This window comes from Ranitomeya variabilis, chromosome 3, assembly GCF_051348905.1.
Source record: "Ranitomeya variabilis isolate aRanVar5 chromosome 3, aRanVar5.hap1, whole genome shotgun sequence".
Classification (NCBI taxonomy): Eukaryota; Metazoa; Chordata; class Amphibia; order Anura; family Dendrobatidae; genus Ranitomeya; species Ranitomeya variabilis.
This window is the reverse complement of record NC_135234.1, coordinates 518,573,131-518,600,843: the sequence shown is the minus strand read 5'-3', so window position 1 is coordinate 518,600,843 and position 27,713 is coordinate 518,573,131. Positions and strand designations below refer to the sequence as shown.

At 41.7% G+C, this 27,713-nt stretch overlaps 1 protein-coding gene across 6 annotated transcripts in view; it reads left to right on the top strand.

Annotated features, from left to right (window-relative positions):
• The window catches only part of ATP11A (ATPase phospholipid transporting 11A), a 227,158-nt gene that overhangs the window by 109,612 nt on the left and 89,833 nt on the right, over positions 1-27,713 (top strand). For 3 of the 6 annotated variants that reach the window (XM_077296970.1, XM_077296968.1, XM_077296972.1), the window contains exons 1-2: positions 1,491-1,538; positions 17,041-17,163. In XM_077296970.1, coding sequence (XP_077153085.1) covers positions 1,494-1,538; positions 17,041-17,163 — 168 coding nt within the window. In that variant the 5' untranslated portion in view covers positions 1,491-1,493. Of the gene's footprint in view, positions 1-1,490; positions 1,539-17,040; positions 17,164-27,713 lie in introns of those variants that run through there. The other 3 variants (XM_077296971.1, XM_077296973.1, XM_077296969.1) reach the window with 1 other exon arrangement.

The following is a 27,713-nucleotide window of genomic DNA, read 5'->3' as shown; positions in this document are numbered from 1 at the left end:
TTTTCCATAGGTTTACATGGTACTGTAAACTCAGGGAAAAGTGCTGCGAATCCGAAACATGTGCACATACCCTCATAGTGAGTGGTTCTTAGTGTATGAGTTTCTATACAGCGATACCTATCGATCGCTAACTAGGACCACCCACTGGACTCCTAAGCATAGAAGAAAACTACACGAGTTATACAAAATCTGTTTACAAACCTATTTAATAATGTCATCAGACAAAATGTGAAGATCTCAGACCCCAGATCCCACTAATGGAATTTCATGGGGAGCTTTGTATAATTTGAGGTGGACTGTAGCGAGGAGTTACTTTCTCATGTGTCATCGATGTGTGACTATTTCCATATAAATACATTAAGTAGTAATTCAGACCTATGGTTAGTAAAGTTTCTTATATGTAATATTACATTTTAGTTCTATATCTGAAATTATTTAATGTCACAAATAAGTGACATCCAATTAGGAGTATATACTTCATGTTCAGTATTCGCAGCAGGAACATTCTCTGCAAATGGTGCCGTGCTGGCAGGAAAAACGCTGCTTAAAATATGAACATTGTTTAGGCTTGTTTCCCATTTGTTTAAAAGGGTGAAGAACACTAAAAAAAACACTGCATTCTGCAGATATGAGACTGTTTCACATGTGCAAGGATAAAATAAGCGACATGTGCATGAGATTTCAGAAATCTCCTTTACTTTGCCACTACAGTAGAATTCCGCTTTGAAAAAACGCAGTGTGTGAACATGTCCTTAAGCTGAATTCAGGCGTTCATGTTTCTTGGTTCACAATGCCCAGATTGACCACGGGTCTCCTAACCCAAACTAATGGCCGCATATATCCCTGCGAGGATGGTAGTTCAGGTCAGGACACCTACGATCAGACTGGGAATTACAGTCACATATGGACCGCTAAACATGGACGTCTGAATTCAGCCCTAACCAGTTTACAGACAACAGACAGCAATCAATGGCTTTGACTTAAAGGCACAATCAATCGTTTTATGCCCCAGACAGATTGCATTATAACCACCCTTTCCATTTTTTTTCAGCAAAACACTAGTTTCATAAGGAGATGGTTTATGATAATATATTATATCCCTAGCCATTCCAGTAAGTGTAGCCTCGTCAGTGTCAGACAGCCGCTCATCAGATAGCATTTCTCTAATAAATGGGATTTGTGACTTTTGGGAATTATTGTAATGGCTTTTAAATATATTTCTTTGTTTTAAAATAGAATGATAGAATAGCCGTAGTGTAGAGCTCCCCTATCAGCCCTCATGTGGGAGAGTGTTATGGTGATAACTGATACGCACTTTTTCTCTCTGCCTCGCTGCCGGCAAGCATTTTATTGCAAACATTAATTTCTTGTTTACGAGTGCAGGACGGTCAGGTCACCCAGCATGTCTGTTCTGATAGTCGGAGCGCGGTAATTCGAGCATTGTCTGCTTTCCTTCCAATTGTTATGGTACACTGACAAGATGTTATACGGTAATGGGAAACGGCATGCACTGCTTACACCGCTTGTTAACAGAGCAGGTAACTTTGCCCTTTTTGTCTGTCTTTCCATTGTAGACTGTACATTAACATAATGCATTTTTACAAAGGTACATATCAATTATTCATAGAATTCATTTTATACCCTGGATGGGTATGATATCTCTTATATAAGGATGTAGAAAAGTTTAAACTGCACCAATCTACTGTATATTCTTGTTATTGGTACTTTTATTTATTTGAATTTTTTTAATGCTCTTTTTTTTTTTCTTTCAACATTTTCCTTAGAAAACGACGGTGCAGGTTTATTACTTTGCTTTTGGTATATTTGCTTTTATTTCTCTCAGCCATCTGATAAAGGAGAAGTTTGGCTACTTTCAAGCATAATACGGTGGCGGGACGGATTGCTGCATTCGGCGCAATTAGTGTAAAAACTTCCGAATCAGCTTTTCTTCCGGATCCGGGATAAAGATATAATATAAAAAAATAATAAACAAAAATAAAAAAATTGTGATATTCTCACCTTCCGTCGTCCCCCACAGCCTTCCCGCTCTTTGCGATGCTCGTGATGCTCCCGGTCCCAGTAATGCATCGCGGCAATGACCTGTGATGACGTAGCGGTCTCGCAACAATCAATGACAAAAGCTGGATGATGTGGAACACTGGTGATAATAGCACCTATTTACCCTTTTACATATTATGTATATAGTAGATGGGTGGACCCATGACGTTAGCAGCATTATAAGTAAAGTGCTAGTGCTTATCTTAATCTAGTCGTTCATTCAATGCCCCCATACAGTGTTTAATAAACCATAGGCATATAGGTATATATTAGCTACTCAGTCACAGACTAACAAATAGTAACATATATGCTGGAAAATCCAGTATACAGCTGTGGAGCATTCGCCATTGAACAGTACACTCTGCCACATCCTCACAATAGAACAAAAGTAGCGGTCAATAAAATAACTGAAAATATTGAGGCCACAGCTGGGCTAGAATAATAATGGTAAAGGAGTTGTGCAAAAATGTGCAAATACAAAAAGACCACTACTTAATGAATGGCAGACCATTCGGTATGAGAGTGAAATAAAGAACCTAAGGTATGGAAATCAAGATATATAATAAAACTATATGAGAATATATGAAAAAAATTATTATATAATAAAAAATAAAAAATACCCAAAAAAATAAATAAAAATTGTACTAGAGAAAGGTACAATGAATTAAAATGCCTTTATTACATAGTTATATAGTACCATATTATACAGGGCAACAATAGGCAACACTAAGTGTGCCTGTAACTGGAGGACAGAATAATAAAATTTAACAGCAAAAATAGCAACAATATTGTAACGGACACAAAGAGGGCTAGGTGTGGTATAACAGGAAATACAAAAAATTATTAAAATACATATATGTATATGCTATGTATATAGATGGCAATTTGGATAAAATATACGTATGTATAAAAGTGGCCGTAAAAGAAGGGAGGGGGGAATTTGAACACTGAGCAAGCTAAACACAATTATAAAATATATATACACAGGAGCGTGTATAATAAAAACACTACGTGTATAGTGCATGCGATGGGTAATAAGGTGCAAATAAGAGTGCAAAATAAAATAATACAGGCTAGTGTGAACAGAAATATATATATATATATATATATATGGCCAACTAAGTGATCAAGCATAAATGAACACACAGAGTGTAAGAATAGTGAGGAATAAACCCAAAATCACAGAAGTTGCTCAATGTAAAGATTACATACAGGCCACAAGGGATATATTTACCAGTGCCAACGATGTGTCCGGTCCTCCAGGTACAGCGCACCCCGACGCGCGTTTCGGACTGTGTCCTTCGTCAGGGGGTCACCACCCCCTGACGAAGGACACAGTCCGAAACGCGCGTCGGGGTGCGCTGTACCTGGAGGACCGGACACATCGTTGGCACTGGTAAATATATCCCTTGTGGCCTGTATGTAATCTTTACATTGAGCAACTTCTGTGATTTTGGGTTTATTCCTCACTATTCTTACACTCTGTGTGTTCATTTATGCTTGATCACTTAGTTGGCCTTATATATATATATATATATATTTCTGTTCACACTAGCCTGTATTATTTTATTTTGCACTCTTATTTGCACCTTATTACCCATCGCATGCACTATACACGTAGTGTTTTTATTATACACGCTCCTGTGTATATATATTTTATAATTGTGTTTAGCTTGCTCAGTGTTCAAATTCCCCCCTCCCTTCTTTTACGGCCACTTTTATACATACGTATATTTTATCCAAATTGCCATCTATATACATAGCATATACATATATGTATTTTAATAATTTTTTGTATTTCCTGTTATACCACACCTAGCCCTCTTTGTGTCCGTTACAATATTGTTGCTATTTTTGCTGTTAAATTTTATTATTCTGTCCTCCAGTTACAGGCACACTTAGTGTTGCCTATTGTTGCCCTGTATAATATGGTACTATATAACTATGTAATAAAGGCATTTTAATTCATTGTACCTTTCTCTAGTACAATTTTTATTTATTTTTTTGGGTATTTTTTATTTTTTATTATATAATAATTTTTTTCATATATTCTCATATAGTTTTATTATATATCTTGATTTCCATACCTTAGGTGCTTTATTTCACTCACATCCTCACAATTAAGGGTTCTTACCCATAGTCTCCACACGGGGTCAGGTGCAGACAGCCCCGACCTGCGTTTCGCGTGGGCTTCCTCGGGAGGCCGTGACGAGGTTTTCCATTTGTGTCTGATATGAATGTTGTACAGAGTTTGTGAGAATGTGTTACAGCAGTGTTCCCCAACTCTGGTCCTCGAGAGCCACCAACAGGTCATGTTTTCAGGATTTCATAAGTATTGCACAGGTGATTGAATGCTTGCCTGGCCAGGTGATGCAATTATCACCTGTGCAATACAAAGGAGATCCTGAAACCATGACCTGTTGGTGGCTCTCAAGGACCGGAGTTGGGGAACACTGTGTTACAGTATACTGCTCGTTGAGAATAAAGCTTTAGGCTATGGTCACACATTGCTTTCAATGGGTGAAGAACACTGAAAGAAGTAACATGCTGCATTTTGCAAAAACCAAGCTCTTACGACAAAACGGGGAAAAAAAACAAGCCATGTGCATGAGATTTCTGAAATCTCATTGACTTTACTGGTACTGTGAAAAATAGGTCAAAATTTGCATTAAAAAAAAGCTGCAAAAACGTAACATGTGAACATAGCCTTATGCTACTTTTTTTCTTCTGATTAGCATTTCTACACATACAGTCAGGGCTGTCACCAGGAATTTCAGGGCCCCATACAGGCAAAATTTTGGGCCCCCTTGAGACTCCGCCCAGGCTTCACCCCAGCTCTGCCTCCACACCTCGAACCTTCCACAGTCCCACTGCCCACTATTGGAAAAACTTCACTTCTGCACCACGTCCTCACCTATCACTCATCAACAGTTTCCATCTAACATCAGATCATATGCATAGCCAGCAGCTTTTGTTTTGGCCAAAAGATTTTTTTAAGCCGCCACCATGACAAGGTAGACTCTTATGGCCTGGCCCTACTCTACTATAACCTATGAAACATTTCTTGAAATATCCAATACTCTTTTTAAATATATTTTTATTTATTTTTCTTTAACCCCTTCCCGACCTTTGACGCGACGTAGGCGTCATGAAAGTCGGTGCCAATCCGACCTGTGACGCCTATGTGGCGTCATGGAGGGATCGCGTCCCTGCAGATCGGGTGAAAGGGTTAACTCCAATTTCACCCGATCTGCAGGGACAGGGGGGGTGGTACTTCAGCCCAGGGGGGTGGCTTCTCATTGGCTGTTGAAAGTGAAACAGCCAATCAGAGAAATCTGTAATATTTCACCTTATGAAATTTGGTGAAATATTACAATCCAGCCATGGCCGATGCTGCAATAGCATCTGCCATGGCTGGAGACCCCGATCTACCCCCCCACCACCACCACCGATCTCCTCCTCTCCGTCCTGTCATGTCCCCTGCTCCCCTCCGTCCTCCTGTCCGCTCCCCCCGTGCTCCGATCCCCCGTGTTCTGATCCCACCCCCCCATACTTACCGAGCTCCGATGTCCCTCCCGGTGTCCGTCCGTCTTCTCCATGGGCGCTGCGATCTTCCAAAATGGCGGGCGCGTGCGCAGTGCGCCCGCCTAATCTGCCGGCCGGCAGATTCTTTCCAGGTACATTTTGATCGCTGTGATAGGTTCTATCACAGTGATCAAAATAAAAAAATAGTAAATAAACCCCCCCTTTATCACCCCCATAGGTAGGGAACATAAAAAATAAAGAAAATATATTTATTTTTATTTTTCCACTAGGGTTAGGGTTGCACTTAGGGTTAGGGTTGCACTTAGGGTTAGGGTTGCACTTAGGGTTGCACTTAGGGTTAAGGTTGCACTTAGGGTTGCACTTAGGGTTAGGGTTGCACTTAGGGTTAGGGTTGCACTTATTATTATTATTATTATTATTTATTGTTATAGCGCCATTTATTCCATGGCGCTTTACAAGTGAGGAGGGGTATACATAATAAAAACAAGTACAATAATCTTGAACAATACAAGTCATAACTGGTACAGGAGGAGTGAGGACCCTGCCCGCGAGGGCTCACAATCTACAAGGGATGGGTGAGAATACAGTAGGTGAGGATAGAGCTGATCGTGCAGCGGTTGGTTGATCGGTGGTTACTGAAGGTTGTAGGCTTGTCGGAAGAGGTGGGTCTTCAGATTCTTTTTGAAGGTTTCGATGGTGGGCGAGAGTCTGATGTGTTGTGGTAGAGGGTTCCAGAGTAGGGGTGATACGCGAGAGAAATCTTGTATACGATTGTGGGAAGAGGAGATAAGAGGGGAGTAGAGAAGGAGATCTTGTGAGGATCGGAGGTTGCGTGTAGGAAAGTACCGGGAGATGAGGTCACAGATGTAAGGAGGAGACAGGTTGTGGATGGCTTTGTACGTCATGGTTAGGGTTTTGTACTGGAGTCTCTGGGCAATGGGGAGCCAGTGAAGGGATTGACAGAGGGGAGAGGCCGGAGAATAGCGGGGGGACAGGTGGATTAGTCGGGCAGCAGAGTTTAGAATAGATTGGAGGGGTGCGAGAGTGTTTGAGGGGAGGCCACAGAGCAGGAGGTTGCAGTAGTCAAGACGAGAGATGATGAGGGCATGGACTAGGGTTTTTGCAGATTCTTGGTTGAGGAATGAACGGATTCGTGCAATATTTTTGAGTTGAAGTCGGCAGGAAGTGGAAAGGGCTTGGATATGTGGTTTGAAGGAGAGATCAGCGTCAAGGATAACCCCGAGGCAGTGAGCTTGTGGGACTGGGGAGAGTGGGCAGCCATTTACTGTAATGGATAGGTTCGTTGGGGGGGTCACGTGAGATGGGGGAAAGATGATGAATTCTGTTTTGTCCATGTTAAGTTTCAGAAATTTAGCGGAGAAGAAGGATGAAATAGTGGACAGACATTGAGGGATTCTGGTTAGTAGGGAGGTGATATCTGGTCCAGAGATGTAGATCTGTGTGTCATCAGCATAGAGGTGATACTGAAAGCCATGAGATTCTATGAGCTGTCCCAGGCCAAAGGTGTAAATGGAGAAGAGCAGGGGCCCAAGGACTGAACCTTGTGGGACTCGGACAGAGAGGGGGCGAGGTGAGGAGGTGGTGTGTGAGTGGGAGACGCTGAATGTCCGGTCTGTTAGGTATGATGAGATCCAGGATAGGGCCAAGTCTGTGATGCCAAGGGATGAGAGGGTCTGTAATAATAGGGAATGGTCCACTGTGTCAAAGGCAGCCGACAGGTCGAGGAGGAGGAGAACAGAGTAGTGTCGCTTGCTCTTGGCGGTTAAAAGGTCAGTGGTGACCTTAGTTAGGGCAGTTTCAGTGGAATGGTGTGACCGGAAGCCAGATTGTAAGCGGTCAAAGAGGGAGCAAGAAGAGAGATGGGAGGACAGTTCAAGGTAGACGTGTTGTTCCAGTAGTTTTGAGGCATAGGGGAGAAGTGATATAGGGCGATAGCTAGATACAGAGGATGGGTCAAGAGAGGGCTTTTTGAGGATAGGTGTGATGGAGGCATGTTTAAAGCTTGAGGGGAAAACACCATTTGTTAGTGATAGGTTGAAGAGATGGGTTAGGGTTGGGATGAAGATTGTGGTGAGGTTTGGGATGAGATGGGTTGGGAGCGGGTCAAGTGCACAGGTGGTGAGATGCGATCTTGAGAGTAGAGTGGCGAGTTGATCTTCTGTAATGGTGGAGTAGTTGGTTTTGGAGGTGGAGGGTAGGGAAGTTGGGAGGAAGGGCTCTGGGGCTTGTTGACCAAAACTGTCTCTGATGTTATCAATCTTCTGCTTGAAGAATGAGGCAAAGTCTTCAGCAGAGATAAGTGAGGAGGGAGGAGGTGCTGGGGGACGGAGGAGAGAATTGAAGGTGTTGAATAACTGTTTAGGGTTGTGAGACAGGGAGGATATGAGAGATGAGAAGTAGGTTTCTTTAGCTGTGGCGAGTGCGGTCTTGAAAGTAGTGAGGGACTGTTTGAATGCGATTAAGTGGTCGTTGGAGTGGGATCTTTTCCATCTGCGCTCAGCAGCCCTGGAAGCTTGCCTCAGTTCTTTGGTCAGGCTGGTGTGCCAGGGCTGTCTGTTGATTTTGCGAGCTTTGGTATGTGTAAGTGGGGCAGCAGATTCCAAAGCTACAGCTATTGTGGTGTTATATAGAGCGGCAGCGTCATCCGCATTGTGTATGGAACTTATGTCTGTGAGAGGGAGGAGGGATTCAGAGAATGAATGTAGGTCAAGATGTTTAAGATTTCTGCGAGGGTGTGAAAGTTTGTGGGGTGGGGACTCTAGACATGGAGTGGAGAGAGATGAGAATGTGAGAAGGTTGTGGTCAGAGAGAGGAAGAGGCGAGTTAGAGAGGTTAGATAGGGAGCAGAGGCGGGTGAAGATGAGGTCCAGTGTGTGACCATCTTTGTGAGTGGCTGCAGAAGACCATTGAGTGAGGCCGAAGGAGGAAGAGAGAGATAGAAGTTTAGTGGCAGCTGAGAGGGAAGTGTCAATGGGTATGTTGAAATCGCCCATGATGATAGTGGGGATGTCCGCAGAAAGGAAATGAAGTAGCCAGGTGGTGAAGTGGTCAAAGAAGGTGGTGGCTGGCCCTGGGGGGCGGTAAATGACAGCCAGTTGGAGGTTGGAGGGGGAGTAGATGCGCACAGAGTGCACCTCAAAGGAAGGGAGGGTAACAGAGGGTGGCAGTGGGATTGGGGTGAAGGAGCAGTTATCTGACAGGAGAAAACCAACTCCTCCACCATGCTTGCTGCTGGGGCGGGGTGTGTGAGAAAGGTGGAAGCCACCGTAAGAGAGTGCAGCAGGGGAGGCCGTGTCAGAAGGGGTGAGCCAGGTTTCGGTGATGGCGAGGAAGGAAAGTTTGGTAGTAACAAAAAGATCATGGATGTAGGAAAGCTTGTTACAGACAGAGCGAGCGTTCCACAGAGCTCCTGTTAGTGGGACTGGGGAAGCGGGGGCTGGGCGAATGGGTATAAGGTTAGAGAGGTTACGGAAGTTTGTGATGGAGCGTGGATGGGAGGTAGAAATGACTGTGGTAATATGGTGAGGAGGACCAGGATTTGGAGAGATATCACCAGCAGTGAGAAGGAGCAGAGATAGTGTTAGCAGGTGGGAGCAGGAGAGAGCGTGAGGGGGCTGCCTGTGCTTTGAGACAGAGGATTGTATGTTAAGGAACAGTTCTAAGGAGGAGGTGAGATGTATGGGGAGGATTGAAGAGGAGTTGAACAGTTCCTTACTTGGTGTGGGGATTGGGGGAGGTAGCAGAAAGTGAAAGATTATAGGGGTAAAAGTGAAAACAAACTGAAACATTGTTTGCAGTGACTGGCCAGTTACCATCAGTTCCCTTCAGGTTCAATTCAGGTTTTAATTCTAATGTAATCCACACTTTTAGAACACACTTCTAGAAATCACACTGCAGACTAAAGTCCTGCAGACTTGTGCTATGCAATATATGGAAAACTAAGTGCGGTCAGGTGTGGAGCAGAGAGGAGTGGTCTCTGCTCATCTTGGTCAGAGAATTAAGGGTCGACCAGATGCATACAATCAAGACTAAGTAAACAAGGTCATAAATATCACAGAGTAAGTTGGGGGTTAGCTGAAAGGCATACCATCACAATGCTAGGAGCAGGGGAAAGTCTATGCGCAAAGCTGGGTGATGTATTATGTGCGCTTCATAGGAGAGCTGGATGAACATACCATCACAATGCTAGGAGCAGGGGAAAGTCTATGCGCAAAGCTGGGTGATGTATTATGTGCGCTTCATAGGAGAGCTGGATGAACATACCATCACAATGCTAGGAGCAGGGGAAAGTCTATGCGCAAAGCTGGGTGATGTATTATGTGCGCTTCATAGGAGAGCTGGATGAACATACCTGTTGGAAGAATAGAGATGCTTGTTAGAGTGCGATGGTGGCAGGTAGCAGGGCACAGTCTGTATACATCTTTCAGGTTTTAATTCTAATGTAATCCACACTTTTAGAACACACTTCTAGAAATCACACTGCAGACTTAGGGTTGCACTTAGGGTTAGGATTGCACTTAGGGTTAGGGTTGAGCTTAGGGTTAGGGTTCCACTTAGGGTTAGGGTTAGAAATAGGGTTGCAATTAGGGTTAGGGTTGCAATTAGGGTTAGGGTTGCAATTAGGGTTGGGGTTGCAATTAGGGTTAGAATTAGGGTTAGGGTTGCACTTAGGGTTAGGGTTGCACTTAGGGTTAGGGTTGCAATTAGGGTTAGGGTTAAAATTAGGGTTAGGGTTACAATTAGGGTTAGGGTTACAATTAGGGTTAGAATTAGGCTATGTGCACACGGTGCGGATTTGGCTGGGGATCCACAGCGGATTGGTCGCTGCGGATTCATAGCAGTTTTCCATCACGTTTACAGTACCACGTAAACCTGTGGAAAACCAAATCCGCAGTGCCCATGGTGCGGAAAATACCGCATGGAAACGCTGCGTTGTATTTTCCAAAGCATGTCAATCCTTTGTGCGGATTCCGCAGCGTTTTACACCACATATGGGGTACCAGCATACTCAGGACAAACTGGACAACAACTTTTTGGGGTCCAATTTCTCCTGTAACCCTTGAAAAAATAAAAAATTGCGGGCTAAAAAATTATTTTTGAGGAAAGAAAAATTATTTTTTATTTTCACGGCTCTGCGTTATAAACTTCTGTAAAGCACTTGGGGGTTCAAAGTGCTCACCACACATCTAGATCAGTTCCTTTGGTGGTCTAGTTTCCAAAATGGGGTTACTTGTGGGGGGTTTCTACTGATTAAGTACATCAGGGGCTCTGCAAACGCAACGTGACACCCGCAGAGCATTCCAAAGTCTGCATTTCAAAACGTCACTACTTCCCTTCCGATCCCCGACGTGTGCCCAAACAGTGGTTTACCCCCACATATGGGGTATCGGCGTACTCAGGAGAAACTGGACAACAACTTTTGGGGTCAAATTTCTCCTGTTACCCTTGGGAAAATAAAAATTCTGGGCTAAAAAATTATTTTTGAGGAAAGAAAAATGTTTTTTTTTATTTTCACGGCTCTGCGTTATAAACTTCTGTGAAGCGCTTGGGGGTTCAAAGTGCTCAATACTCATCTAGATAAGTTCCTTTGGAGGTCTAGTTTCCAAAATGGGGTCATTTGTGGGGGGTTTCTACTGTTTAGGCACATCAGGGGCTCTGCAAACGCAACATGACGCCCGCAGATCATTCCATCAAAGTCTGCATTTCAAAATGTCACTACTTCCCTTCCGAGCCTCGATGTGTGCCCAAACAGTGGTTTACCCCCACATATGGGGTATCAGCGTACTCAGGACAAACTGGACAACAACTTTGGGGTCCAATTTCTCCTGTAACCCTTGTGAAAATAAAAAATTGCGGGCTAAAAATCATTTTTGAGATAAAAAAAATATTTTTTAGTTTCACGGCTCTGCGTTATAAACTTCTGTGAAGCACTTGGGGTTCAAAGTGCTCATCACACATCTAGATTAGTTCCTTGGGAGGTCTAGTTTCCAAAATGGGGTAACTTGTGGGGGAGCTCCAATGTTTAGGCACACAGGCGCTCTCCAAACGCGACATGGTGTCCGCTAACGATTGGAGCTAATTTTCCATTTAAAAAGCCAAATGGCGTGCCTTCCCTTCCGAGCCCTGCCATGCACCCAAACAGTGGTTTACCCCCACATATGTGGTATCAGCGTACTCGGGACAAACTGGACAACAACATTTGAGGTCCAATTTCTCCTGTTACCCTTAGGAAAATAAAAGATTCCAGGCTAAAAAATCATTTTTGAGGTAAGAAAAATTATTTTTTATTTTCACGGCTCTGCGTTATAAACTTCTGTGAAGCACTTGGGGGTTCAAAGTGCTCACCACACATCCAAAATAGGATCACTTTTGGGGAAGCTCCAATATTTAGGCACACATGGGCTCTCTAAACGCGACATGGTGTCCGTTAACGATTGGAGCTAATTTTCCATTCAAAAAGTCAAATGGCGCGCCTTTCCTTCCGAGCCTTGCCGTGCGCCCAAACAGTGGTTTACCCCCACATATGAGGTATCGATGTACTCAGGAGAAATTGCCCAACAAATGCTAGGATCCATTTTATCCTGTTGTCCATGTGAAAATGAAAAAATTGAGGCTGAAAAAAAGTTTTTGTGAAAAAAAAGTACTTTTTCATTTTTACGGATCAATTTGTGAAGCACCTGAGGGTTTACAGTGCTCACTATGCATCTAGATAAGTTCCTTGGGGGGTCTAGTTTCCAAAATGGGGTCACTTGTGGGGGAGCTCCAATGTTTAGGCACACAGGGGCTCTCCAAACGCGACATGGTGTCCGCTAAAGATTGGAGCCAATTTTTTATTCAAAAATTCAAATGGCGCTCCTTTCCTTCTGAGCCCTGTCGTGCGCCCAAACAGTGGTTCCCCCCACATATGGGGAATCAGCGTACTCAGGACAAATTGGACGACAACTTTCGGGGTCCAGTTTCTCCTTTTACCCTTGGGAAAATAAAACAATTGTTGCTAAAAGATCATTTTTGTGACTAAAAATTTAAATGTTAATTTTTTCCTTCCTTGTTGCTTCTGCTGCTGTGAAACACCTGAAGGGTTAATAAACTTCTTGAATGTGGTTTTGAGCACCTTGAGGGGTGCAGTTTTTAGAATGGTGTCACTTTTGGGTATTTTCAGCCATATAGACTCCTCAAACTGACTTCAAATGTGAGGTGGTCCCTAAAAAAAATGGTTTTGTAAATTTTGTTGTAAAAATGAGAAATCACTGGTCAAATTTTAACCCTTATAACTTCCTAGCAAAAAAAAATTTTGTTTCCAAAATTGTGCTGATGTAAAGTAGACATGTGGGAAATGTTATTTATTAACTATTTTGTGTCACATAACTGTTTGGTTTAACAGAATAAAAATTCAAAATTTGAAAATTGCGATTTTTTTTTTCACAAATAAACGCAAAGATTACACTGGTCAACAGCATTTTTGGTGCCAAAGATATTTCATCGAATTTAGGGTATTTTTGGGGTGCTGATTCTGAATATGTCATCAGTTTTGCCAGATTGGCTCAAGTTTTTGAGATTTTTGGTATCTTATTTATAGCACTTGTTGGTAAATGCGACGCATCATCTCATTAATTTCTTTGGATTAGTACTTGAACTGAGCAGTTCTCAATATAGTTTTGTGTTAATTAGTGTTCTAAAAGTTTGTTCATAGCTTGATTTTTGCACTAACTTTATGTTGTTGCCTGTTTTCCAGTTTTAAAGCATGAACTCATCAAGAAGAAGTTGTCTTAACGGTCCAGACTCATTCTGTTACATTTGTGGTGAATACACACTGCCAAAACATAGAAGAAACATAACAGACTTCGTAAAAAAAAGTGTATTTTGCCTATTTTGGGGTTATGCTTGGGGACCAAGACAAGTTTTGGGCACCACACATAGTGTGCAAAGCATGTATCGAATTATTACGAAAATGGAGCAAAGGACAAAGAAAAAGCTTCAAATTTGGTGTTCCAATGGTGTGGAGAGAGCCAAAAAATCATCATGATGACTGTTATTTATGGTAAACACAGGTACAGGCACATCTTCACAATGAGGGACAGGCCTTCTTGCAGATTCCATGTTACTCCCATTTTCGTTTCTTATGCTCATTGAATCCTTGCACTTGCACTGCACAGAAATAACAGTCATCATGATGATTTTTTGGCTCTCTCCACACCATTGGAACACCAAATTTGAAGCTTTTTCTTTGTCCTTTGCTCCATTTTCGTAATAATTCGATACATGCTTTGCACACTATGTGTGGTGCCCAAAACTTGTCTTGGTCCCCAAGCATAACCCCAAAATAGGCAAAATACACTTTTTTTACGAAGTCTGTTATGTTTCTTCTATGTTTTGGCAGTGTGTATTCACCACAAATGTAACAGAATGAGTCTGGATCGTTAAGACAACTTCTTCTTGATGAGTTCATGCTTTTCACTGGAAAACAGACAACAACATAAAGTTAGTGCAAAAATCAAGCTATGAACAAACTTTTAGAACACTAACACAAAACTATATTGAGAACTGCTCAGTTCAAGTACTAATCCAAAGAAATTAATGAGATGATGCGTCGCATTTACCAACAAGTGCTATAAATAAGATACCAAAAATGTCAAAAACTTGAGCCAATCTGGCAAAACTGATAGCATATTCAGAATCAGCACCCCAAAAATACCCCAAATTCATTAAAATATTTTGGACACCAGAAAAAAAAATTTTTTTTGTTGACCTGTGTTATCAACCTAAATTTACCACCATCACGAAGCCCAATATGTCACGAAAAAACATTCTCAGAATCGCTAGGATCCGTTGAAGCGTTCCTGAGTTACTACCTCATAAAGGGACACTGGTCAGAATTGCAAAAAATGGCCAGGTCATTAAGGTCAAAATAGGCTGGGTCATGAAGGGGTTAAGGGAATGTATCACATACATTTTTTAGCACCATGGCTGAACCACATATTACCATCACATAGTAATCTAATAATACCACATAAAAGGGACAAATGACAAATACCACCACACCACGACCAGACCACATATTACCATCGCAGGTGACTGAATAATACCACATACAAGGGACAAATACTGCCACACCATGACCAGACCACATATTACCATCACAAGTGACCGAATAATACCACATACAAGGGACAAATACCACCACACTATGGCCGGACCACATATTACCACCACATAGCGACTGAATACTACAATACTGATCATAAATTTAAAAAACCACACTAATATTACATTATGCACAGGTCTTCTCTACATAGTGTACAGATAATACAATGATCACCAGTGACATTATACACAGGAGTTCTGTATATAGTGTACAGGTAATACAGTGATCACCGGTGACATTATACACAGGAGTTCTGTATATAGTGTACAGGTAATACAGTGATCACCAGTGACATTATACACAGGAGCTCTGTATATAGTGTCAATGTATAGCACAAGTGCAGAGTGTACACATTGACTAACCAGTGACATCTTTAGTTGAAGATATTCATCTTCGCTTTTCATCTTCATCCAGCACAGACCGCCATCACTTCTTCCAGCCAGGACTCGTCTCTGCAGAAAATAACACCGTTATCCAGAGCACCACTTCCAAAACGCATTCCCCAATGTTTCCTCAACTTCTACACTATGCCAGATGAAGAAAAAAGTGACAGTGTCACCCTGAACAATACCAGGACCCCCCACTGAAAACAGTATTCTCAAAAATAAAATATACCATCGCAGTAATTATATCCCTTAATTAGCCCCAACAGTAATAATGTCCTATATCCTAGCACCTTCCTGTAATAGCGACCCCCATCCTGGCCCCCATGTGTCTCCATCCTGCTTCCATATATCCTCCCATCCTGCCCCCCCATATGTCTTCATCCTGTCCCCATATATGTCCCCTCATCCTGCCCCACCATGTCTCATCCTGCCCCCATATATGTCCCCTCATCCTGTCCCCCCACATGTCTCCAACCTTCCCCCACATATGTCCCCCATATATCTCCATCCTGTCCACATGTATGTCCTCTCACCCTGCCCCCCCCATATGTCTCTCCATATTGCGGATTTTAGTGAAAAATAAAATTCTCCTTACCTGGCCACGGCCCAGCGGTAGACTCTTCCTCAGCCATTTGAGGCACTGGCCCATGACAGTGACCCTACATGCCCGGGACGTGAGCTGCTGGCCTCTAAAGGGTATGTGCCCACGTTCAGGAATTGCTACGGTTTTGTCTTTGTGTTCTTATGCAGAGTCAAAACTGCAGCGGCCAGCTGTTACAGAATAGTGGATGAGATTTCTAAAATCCCATGTCGACTATGCATGCATGTGCTCCTGCGGATCACCCGGTTCTGCAACTGGTTCTGCAGAAGCATCTGAATTCCACCTCTGTTCACAGAGTTTTTTTAAAACTGCTCGGTCAGCAGAAGCAAAAAAAGGGGGGCAGCGTGTCTCACCCAGTCTGGGCCCTCATCTTTGCTTCTGCTCCTGGGCCCCTTACACCAGTAAGGGCAGTAATGCTCTGATGGCAGCCCTCCATACAGTAGACGTACAGAAATCACAGTTGGTATTAAGCCTGAAGAAAAAGCTCTCAGGATCAGGCCACTGACCTGTATACCAGCCAAGCACACAAAATGAATCAATTGCTAAATGCTTAAGGGACATGTATATAGATAAATGGAATTGATGAGTACTGCCAATATTGCCGCCTTTTTTGCTAATCACGGCTATGTGACCTTATATACCCTGTAAAGAACAATTATTACCGGGATGTGGAGCCACTCAGTGGTGGCTGGTCTGAATGGTTAGAAAAGATGAGTTGAATATTGCTGTGTAAAGTCTCTCGACACTACCAACATGAAAAATGGCAAAATTAGGCAGTAACTGCTGAATATGTATACATTTAGCAGTCCTGTTTGATGTAGAAATTTCTGCATCTCCTGGCAGGAAAAACGCAGTGTAAAATACATATGCTATTGCCATGTTTTTTTTTTAACTTGCATTTTTGGTGCAGATTTTTCCTTGCTAATTAGTTTCAATGAAATCTGCAGCAAAAACACTGAAAGAATTGACATGCTGCAGATTGATATCTGCGAGTCAAAAATAAGGAACGTGTGCACGAGACTCAGGATTCTCATTCACTTTGCTGGGACTAGGAAATCCATCAGGTTTTGTGACAAAACTGCGCAGAAAAAAAACAACGCAACGTGTGCATGCGACCTAAGTGTTAGAAACTGCAGAAGACACTACTCCCTTTTTTATGATATTCTCTAACTAGCTTTTCTCACGGTGTGTCTTGTGAATTTCTTATAGAATAATATGCAGCATCTTATTAATAATAATAATAATAATAATAATAATACTATGCTATAACCCTTGTTGTTTTCTAGTGCACTGGGGAAGAAAATTGGGTAGACAATCGCACTATTTATGTTGGTCACAAGGAGCCTCCTCCGGGCACTGATGCTTACATTCCTCAGAGGTATCCAGATAACAGGATCGTCTCCTCCAAGGTAAGCTTGTTTATCCTCTAGACAAGTCACCTGTGTAGTTACCTGGCCCGAGCCTTCCATGGCGGCAGCTGCTTACTGTTTATGCTCTGAGCCCGGTGTGGCTCAGCCGCTGACTCACTTGTGCTACACAAATTCCTCATGTCATTTTCATCTGTATTTTACGCTTTGAGGAAAATTCGAATGTGACAAGTGGTGATGGCAGACTACCCTAATCCCCAGACTCTGGCATGTTTGGATTATTTTATGTAAATACAAAGAAATATTTTCGACAAGACTTCACAGCATTTGCATTTGCTTCCATATATACTGAGTCTCTTGTTTGGCAGAAATGAAAGTACAAAATAAAAGGATCTTATTAAGTTTAAAAGGGGTTTTTCTTGGACTTCTTTAAAAAAATTTCTAAAGCAATAAATTAATAAATAACTGATACTACAGCAGTCTCCCTCCACACCACAGATTTCGCGCAGTGGTCCAATCAGGAGTGATAATATCCTGTTATTTATAGACTTGACCACTGGGGTCATTGATTGGTTGTGAGGCTGATCTACAAGGCATCATCCCACCGGACGTTGTGACTTCCCATCTATCAGTCACCTGACCCTGCAGCCAATCAGTGGCCTCAGAGATCAGTCCAGTGGGCATCGGCACTGGATCGTCAGGGGTTCGGAGTAAGGCTGGGGCAACACTTGCAAGTGCAATGTGAGAAACTCGCACGAGTCTCTCGCCTCAATACCTGGCACTGCCACCGGCACTCGGGACCGGAGTGTGCGGCTGCATATATTTCTATGCAGCTGAACGCTCCTGTCCCGAGTGCCAGCGGCAGTGCCGGGTACTGAAGCGAGAGACTCGCTCGAGTTTCTCGCATTGCACTCGCAAGTGTGACCCCGGCCTAATAAGCAACATTTATTAAGTTATTTTATAAAGATATCTTTGCTATGGAAACTTTTTAAAGAGATTTAAAAACGGTGAAATATGTTCAAGAGGGAAAAAAATATATAATTGTGATTTGTTTTTGTTTTACGGGGGGAGTTGTCTTTTTGTTTCAGTCTGTTAGAAATGCACCAACACAACACAATCATTCCAAGCTACAGACTTTTATTGTTACAGAAAATATGCACATCTCTCTGAGACACTGAAATGAAGGATAACAATAAAGTGAATATAGTTTAGGGTTCCCGGATAGTTTTGCCTGGTTTAGGACATTTAGGACTTTTCAAAAAGTGTCAACATTTGTAGTAAATGCACTCCAGTCCCTCCAGTGATTTTTTCTATGCCTGAGATTTTGGCGCACATTTTGTTACATTTTGGCAGAACATACCATTCTTTTGTGCTAAATATTTGCAAATGATCGGGTTCAAAATGTGAACATAAACTTAGGAAGAGAACCACTAATTACAATGTTGCGTGTGCTGTATCACATGCTAAAATAGGTTCACAGTATGAGACGTCTGCCAACCATCCCAAGATAATTCAGCTTCCAGGTCTCCTGCTGTCACATTTCATTGTAGTTAGGAATTAACAAACAAGTGATTTGACAATAAAACCTAAAATAAAGTACGATGTAATAGAATATGTGCCATCATGATAATGTAGTAAACTTTACAATACGCATTAGATCGGTTTCAGATGTCACAGTCCGGCACTCAGTTCCGAGGCAGTTGAGTTTGGATCAGGAGACCCTTAGCCGCTTCAGTAATTGTAGTCCATACTCTCATCTTTTAAAAAAATAAAAAATAAAAAATGCACCAGTAGCAATAGGTAAAGATAACGGCCCCAACTCCTCAACACTGTTGATTTTCTCCTTGGTCTTGATGAGGGCGCATGTTGGAGACTGACGCTCCAGATTCATTGTGAGAACACCACCGCTCATCATGAATTAGAGGAGATGTGGTGTCAGGTCCTCAATCTGCCCCAGTTATAACGAATTTTGGAGAAACTGGCGTGAAAACAGCAATAATCACAACATTTTTGCGCAACTCCATGATGCTCTAAAAAATTGCAACTTTTTCAAGCAATTTACACAAGAACTCAGGTAAAGTTGCCTTGATGGCTTCAACTACAGCTTCTGACTGTCTACAATTGTGTTTGTGAGCGATGTTCCTGTTGGGATAGTTTACAGAAAGAGAACTTGTGGTTTGAGGTTGGTAACAGAAATTAAAGCAACCACGGTATCCAAAGCGTTATTTTCTGCTCATCTCTTTATGTTCGGTCCTGATGTTATTTGTAAGCTTTATAATTACAGCAATTATTGATTAAGTCGAATAAGTTGTCCAGTGTTTTGTTAATTAGATACGTTCTTATTGAAGCTAATGAAAACAGGCACAGCTGCTATCTCAGCTGATTGCTACTCTACTATTAAGCCCGCTAACCGTGCATAGGTAATCAGAAAATCACCGTCTTTAGCCGATTTATTTTATTTCATCTTTGTTGCATAGAAATGTTTATTGGATTAGATAATTACATTTGGTTTGAACAAAAAATAATAATTTGCACAATAATGAATTTATTACCGAGAACTTTCATCCAGGCATCCGCTAACATTCTGATCTGGCACACGCTCCTTGTCTGTAAGCATTATGGCCATATGGTTCACATTGCATCGTGTATATTAGCATTATCTAGCATTAGCGGTCATGATTAGTTAATGAAATAATACTAGTGCTGGCAAAAATAATTGAAAATTAACACGGCCATCAGATGTCATAATGTCATTTTAGGAAGTAGATTGAAGTTTGAGAACTTTCTGTGTGAGGTTTCTTCTGCTTTTTCTATTGACCTGACACTTCCGTTCACTTGACTAAAAAATGGTTCACTTCATGAAAAATGTTTCATTTTGCATTTTTGAAACTAGAAAATATTCATGAATAATATCAATTGTATCATAACAAGTAAATCTAAGTCCTTCAAGGGAATGTGTCATCAGAAAATGACATATTGTCTAACCCCTTCAAAAATGGCTGATTTTTAATTTTTCCTCTTTCAATTTTTTTCCTTCTTTTCTTCAAAGAGTCTTAAATGTTTTTTTTTTTTTCTGTCAATATAGCCATATGATTTATAGCTTTTTTGCAGGCCAAATTGTAGCTCTGAATGACACCATTCATTTTAGCTTATCATGTTCTGAAAAATGGCAAAAAAATGCAAGTCGAGAGAAATTGTGAAAAAATTTTCGGTTTCATTTTTATGGCGTTCATTGTACAGTAAAATGACCTAGTAATAGTTCAATGTGATTATCGCAATATCAAACTTTTTTTTATATTTCAGTAGTGAAAAAAAAATTCTGGAATTTGTAAAAATAAAAAAAAAATGTTTTTGTCTGTGTCTCCATTTTCTAAACCTGTACCTTTTTATTATTTATTTTTTGTCGATGGAGCTGTGTGTAAGCTTATTTTTTGCATTCCAAGATGATTATTTTATAGATATTATTTTGGGGTACATGCATATTGACCACTTTTTATTGCATTGTTTGGGGGACTGCGGTGACTGAAAAACGCAAATCAGGCGTTTTGCCTTTTATTTTTTGTTCTTGACATTCAACGAATGTTTTAAATAATTTTATGTTTTGATAGACTAAACTTTTATAGATGTGGTGATACCATACCAGATATGTTTATTAACTTTTTTACGTCTTTATTTACTGGGAAAAGTAGGGTGATTTCAACGTTTATATGTTTTTCATTTTCTTAATATTTGTTTTCTAATTTTTTTTTTTAAATAATTTTTAGCTTCCCTAGTGGATTTTAACCTGCAATTGTGTAATTGATGCTTCGATATTAAAGATTGACAGAGGTATTTAAATAAACAAAAGTGATCGTGGCCAGCGCTGATCACCACTGTGCCAGCAAATGCTGGCTATGTATTACAGCTGGCATCTGCCCTGTATGCAGCGGACGCCGTTCCTAAGCCTACCCCATACACACACCCTTACTGTGACGCACATATATTGCAGAGTGTGTGAAAGGGGTTAAATGTTAATAAGGTCGGTCCGGTCCAATGGGCGGGGCTTAGTGTCCGTCTCTCCCCCCCTCCTCGCTTGCTTCTACGCATTCCTTTAGGCAATTGCGTAGTTTTCGCTCGTGCGCATTCCAAGGGGCAAAGCAGAAAAGCTGTATTGCGCATACACGATTGCTTTCTATGTGCCGGAAGTATTTCGCTGCCATTTCTGTGTTCAGGGCCATAGAAAGCAATCGCATTTGCCGGCGCATGTGCAATACAGCTTTTCTGCTTTGCCCACTGTTGGGCAAATCATACTGTGCACGCGCGAGATGCCTTTGGAATGCGCACGCGTGAAAACTACGCAATTGCCGAAATTCATCGCAAGGCATGCGTAGAAGCAAGTGGGGGGGGGGAGAGAGACGGACACTAAGCCCCACCCATCGGACCGGACCGACCATATTAACATACAAGGCGGGAGGAATAAAAAAGGTATTTATGGATCATACGTGGGGAGTCAGGGGGTATCAGAAGTACTTGTGTAAGGCATAGGGGGCACTGAATTGAATGGTATTTTTACCTGGTAGCCCAAAAAACTGGTGATAGATTCCCCTTAAAAGAAAGGTGATGGAAAAGTGGCACACAGTGTCAAAAAATTCCATTACACAAGTCCACAAGTAAACGTATTAGGCATGGAATAAAAGACGTGTAAATAACATACACTCTTTATAATAGTATGGCATATAAAAAATGCTGTAAACATTAATCAACTGCCAGGGGTTAGGAGACCAAACTGATTTGTACAGAAAAAAGGGAATATCTACATAATCACAAAGTTACACCATGACATATAGTGAGAAAAGAGACAAACCCAAAGATGTTTGTAAAATGGAATCAGACCATGGCAGGAATAGGTAACCAAAAAAGCGTCTCACCCATTATAACCTGTATGTGGTAGTGCAATGGAGAACAGCCCTGTGCGCCACTTTTCCATCTCCTTTCTTTTAAAATGAGAGTTATTGTTTATATTTCTGTAATAAAAGTTGTTATATTTTTTATATACTTGGACTTTGTACTTCATGTCTCCTGTAGGTTATACATGTTGATATGGTGTTTTGTCCGTAGGGGACAACCCCTTTAAGTGTTAATTTCTGTCTAGTCATGCCGCATGCTATCACAGAACAGTGAATAATCAACAACGACAACGATCAACAATAGACTAGAGTAAAAATCACAAGAAAAAGAAAATTCTTCTTTTTCTTTTATTCTAGTATTTTCTGATAGAAGCCCAAGGAGATCTGCAAGAATGCTAGTCTTCTGCTTACTCAACAGAAAAATCAATATTGGCTGAGACTTTATGACCCTGGGACGGATCTTTATGTACTAAGACTATTGCTATTAAGATGGGACTATCGATCATTTCATAAATACTATATATTCTCAGATCAGAGCGATTTATTTGTCCAGTAGATTTCATACAGAATGCAGAAACGCCTTTCCTGGCTGTTTTCTCCGCTTCTGAATTGTTTATATAGCGCTACGAGCATATGCTGCAAACCTGGAAAAGTTGTTGTTGAACCATAGGAAAAATCTTAAAACAAATTTGAATGTTATTAAATAAAAAAGAAGTTTACAGATTCTTAGCTGCTCCAAAGTGCAGATTGGTAAGATGAGTATGACTTTTTGTTTAAAGAGGTTGTCCACTACTTTAGCTTTGATGACCCATGCTTAGGATAGGCCATCAGTGTCTGATTGGAAGTACTCACGGAGCTGGCCGTCTTCTAGCAGGCAGGGTACTGCACATCCGTCTCCTATTCAAATCAATAGGAGGCGGATGTTTAGTACCCTGCAGCGCCCACGGTCAGAAGACAGCTGGATCTGCAAGCGAGTACCTCCGGCTAACGGCCACTTTCTCCAATACCGATAACAGCTGATCAGTGAGGGTGGCGGGTGTTAGACCCCAAGCGATCAGTAGTGGACAACCTCTTTAAGGCACGGGGCCATTAACTGTAATGCTACAGAAGGAGTCACAGTGTGCTCTGTCGTACATCATTTTCAGCTGTATAAGCCTATTGGAGAGGGGTCCAAGACGCAGTAAACTTCTTCTTGCTGTCCACCTCAACTAGGCATATGTGGCCAAAAATTAGGTAGGACAGAGCACACTGTGACTCCATCTACATCATTACTGTCAATAGCCCTGTCAGTGCATAATCCCAAATTCCGTTTTTGCAGAAGATTGGACACCATCCCGACGCAGGTGCTGAACCGAAGATAAAACGTGATGTGTATCCTGCCTTAGTTACTGCACTAGATGGATGCTATGGTTGTAAACAAATCCAAAATTAGGCTCACCTACGATAAGTGGCTTAATAGTATTATAATGCTGGCTGGCGCCCGCACATAGCCTGGCACTGCAGGGAGAAAACATTCTTTATTCTCCCCAGCAGCGTTCCCATTTAAGTCACGGGGGTGGCGCTGGCGCTGGTTCAGTCACTGCTAGGAGTGTACAGAGGGGCAACTGAAACGGTGCCCCGGCCCCGATGCTGGGGACTCAGCTGTTAGTAACTGATGGGGGCGCGGTTTCAGTCGCATGGGTGGCGCCGGCGTGGGTTCTGTCACCACTCTTAAGTATACAGAGTGGTGGCGGCTGTAACCACACCCCAGCCCAGACTGACACTCCCTCTTCATTGGGGCTCAGTCAGTCAGGGCCAGGGGCGCGGTTACAGCCGCACAGAGGTGACTGAACCAGTGCCGCACCCCTGACTGAAACAGGAACGCTGCTGGGGAGAATAAAGTTTGTTTTCAACCCGCACCGTTAGGCTGCGTGCAGCCGCTGGCCAGCATAATAACGCTGTTAACCTGCAGATTAACCCAGTATCTGTAGGTTAATAGCTTTTTCTGGTGACAGGTTCCCTTTAAACATGGAGGCAGAGAACGTTTTGTACATGGCGCCTTGTATTAGACATCCAATGCCTTGTGTAAATGTCATTATAGCAGCATCGTGCGGCTGTTGGCAGGCTGCAGTACATGCACTCTTCTAGATAATGGTAATACAATCATGTACTATCTCAGACTCTGTAGCATTTTGAATATTACAACAGCAGAGAAAACAATGAAAGGAATATGAAAGCAAAATACATGAAGCTCTGATTGTCTTACAGTCTTTGAATATGACCCAGAGCTTGGCATCTGTGAAGCTTCCTTTATAGAAGATCAAACACACCTTTCCAGCCTTTACTGTGGTTTTAGGGATGAATTGCCACTCATTTCCCTATATCACTAGAAACTTTTATTCAGCTTTTAGATATGTTTATGTAATTTTAGTGCAGAATAATTAAGTACTATGTAAATTAGGAATCAAACTGGTAGAAAGTGAACCCTTTGAAATATACTGTGAACACACAGCAAAGTCTCTGCATACTGTATACGTCATGCTGACTCCATGTGTGATATATATTCGCCTGCTATTAAAATATCTGACAATTTTGGAAATTATTGGACCATTATTGGCTCTCCACCTACAGATGTCCAGTTGGTGTTTTGTCCCCAGGCAAGATTACTTTTCCTCCACATTAAGCTGGCAGCTCAATTTATCCATACTAATGTATGGTCAACTGGTCAAAGGTTCATACAGTTGTAATAAAATGTGTATGGGAGGGCTTTAGATGATCATGTTAATGATCACAAATGTATTGTAAGAGGGTGAGTGGTGCTCAAGACGTTGTGGCCAGTGGGTTCAATTTGATGAAAGTGTTTTGTCATTTTGCATATGTTATATATAAAAATGTATTTTATCCTTCTGGCCGGTTTGTGTTCGGTTTTTTGAAGGTGTAACCTCAAGGCCGTCCTCAGAGATTGGGTAGGGCTGTCCAATGGGAGAACCATTGGAGTGTTCTAGGGATATAGTTTGTTCACACTGGGTAAGATACAGTTAAATTGTTTGGGAATAGCCCACACACTGGGAGGGGTTATAGCTAACAATAAAGGGGAGGCACTGCCTGTACAGGGAGTCTCAGACAGTGTTATTGAAAGTTTCAAGTACAAGCTGTGATGGGCCCTAACAGTACCAAGCTTCCAAACAGCAGGCAGGTGCACCGAGAGTGTAGCGTAGAATCCTGGATGGTTCGGGGCATTGTAGTCCTTATCTCATTGTCTCCTAAGAGGAAGAAACCAGTTGGGAAGAGAAAGAGGAAACCGTAGCGGGTCTCAGCAAAGCCGGGTTGCTTGATGGGGAGTCCCTGTTCCCTAGTCCCATTAGGAGCTGTTGAAGTGGAAACAGTTTGGATAGGCCGGAGGCAAGACCTTGAAGTGTACTCTTTTATGGAACATCAACGGAGGGGGCTCTGCCCCATACAGTATGCCGCAGCCGGATGTATCTGAAATGTACAGTAAAACCAATCCTATTGAAGCTGTCCCGAGAACTCCTGGTGTGTGTGTTACTAATCCCGGTCACAAAAACAGAGATGTAGCAGAGGCTTCCAGCCCAAAAGTAAGTGCAGAGTGAGCACAACAGCACAGCACACATGGGAAAAATATCTGTTTATAAGTGGGGTTTCAGAGTGAAGAGAAGTCAGAAACAACCCACAGCACCGGCCCTGAGCCCCCATTCACTATCATGAAATATCTTAAAGTGAATTTTTTCCCTAGGATCAACCCTCCTAAGCCATCTAGATGGGCATACAGGTCATAGGAAGTTACATAAATAATACCATGATTAACTGTAATTCAATGTCTTATTTTAGAGAAATCCAGAAATTCCTAAATATGCAAATGCGCTGTTAAGATCTCTATGCCAAACGCTGATTTATCTGAGAATCTGCCTCCAGAGCTTATTTTAAATGAAAGGGGCGTTACCAGTGTGAGACATGTAATGACTAACAGTCTCCTCTCCTGATCTACATGTCTCGCACTGGTAACAACTAGTGATGAACGAGTATACTCATTGCCCGGGTTTTCCTGAGCACCCTCGGGTGGTCTCCGAGTATTTGTAACTACTCGGAGATTTAGTTTTCCTTGCCTCAGCTGCATGATTTACAGCCGATAGACAGCTTGAATACATGTGGGGATTCCCTAGCAACCAGGCAACCCCCACATGTACTCAAGCTGGCTATCAGCCGTAAATCATGCAGCTGCCTCAACAAAAACTAAATCTCTGAGCAGTTACAAATACTCGGAGACCACCCGAGCAACGAGTACACTTACTCATCACTAGTAACAACCCTTTTCATTTAGAATAAGCTATGAAGACAGATCTGTGTCATGCCTATATTCCTGAACAGCTCATTTACATATAAGAAAAATGTGGATTCCTCTGAAATAAGACTTCGGATCTCCGATATCAAAGTATCATTTTATTCAGCTTCCTATGACCTACATACCTATATATACAGCTTAGGAGGGTTGATCCTACTGACAGATTCCCTTTAAATATTTGGAATTTAGTTGATTTTGGGTTCATAGTTTCGCAGAACATATTGCACTTTTTGAGTTCTGAGAATCTTTGGCCTTCCTGACTTTGCACTCTTCGTGAGTGCCAGGTCTTTGAAATCAATTGATGGACTTACCCACAATGGTTAGAAACACTTCTATGTATTGCTACTTGTCTTACAGATTGACCTTCATTAAAATTAAGTACAGACCACTTCTAAGCTTTCCGCTAAAACATTATTTGCTGTACCCTGTTCTTGTACCTTCTGGAATGGTAATTGCATATCCAACGTATTGTATATGTATAACAAGCATGTGTAATATTATGTTACGTGTGTAAGTACTGTGCTTATAAACTAATCATTATGTTGTAAAGAACTTGCCGTGGTGCAGCATCAACGACAATGTGTGCCAAATAAACAATGTTGGGCGTGATTGATGGCTAAATGATAAAGTTTTATCTAATTTGAACAGATCTAAAGCAATAAGGTGTTTATGGCTCTTTAGGAACATGTACGTATTGTTGTATATACAATAATTTACCTTTTTTCTACTTGTAACTGTTCTTTGTCTTCCTGAAAAATGTCAATGTTAACGTTTTTGAGGAGCCAAACTACATGGAGGAAGTTTTTATAGCAGTTATCCATTAACAGATCCTGAATAGTGTGTCAATTTACAATGTTGTGTAGCTAAAAAATGCAAAACACCATGTGGCAGACTTACCACAACTGTCTAAAAGAAAAACTACTTGTTGCCCACAACAACCAATTGCCGTAGAGCTTTCATTTCTTATAGTTCTCTTGACAAATGAAAGCATTGCTGTAATTGGTGTCATGAGCCTCAAAGACAATTTATTTTTCATTTTTGACAGTTTTAATTTATGAGGCCCAATATCTTATTATAAGATATTGGCATTAAAATAAGCAAACTCTTAGGGACATTGTAATGGCTGCAATTGCTATTACTACTTAACGGCACAACCGCCTGGGTGTCACAAGGAGGTTTTACCAGTATTGAGCAGTGTTTGGTGAAGCCTTTCCTTGTTGTCTTTGTTACTTTGTTGCCTTGGGCTTTACACTTTTGTTGCTTACTGTTTTTAACTGTGAAAGTTCTGTGGGACTGTGCTTCTGTTTTGTCCTGTCTGTCTTGTTTGTGTTCTCATATACTTAACAGATTAGTACTACTCCGTAGCA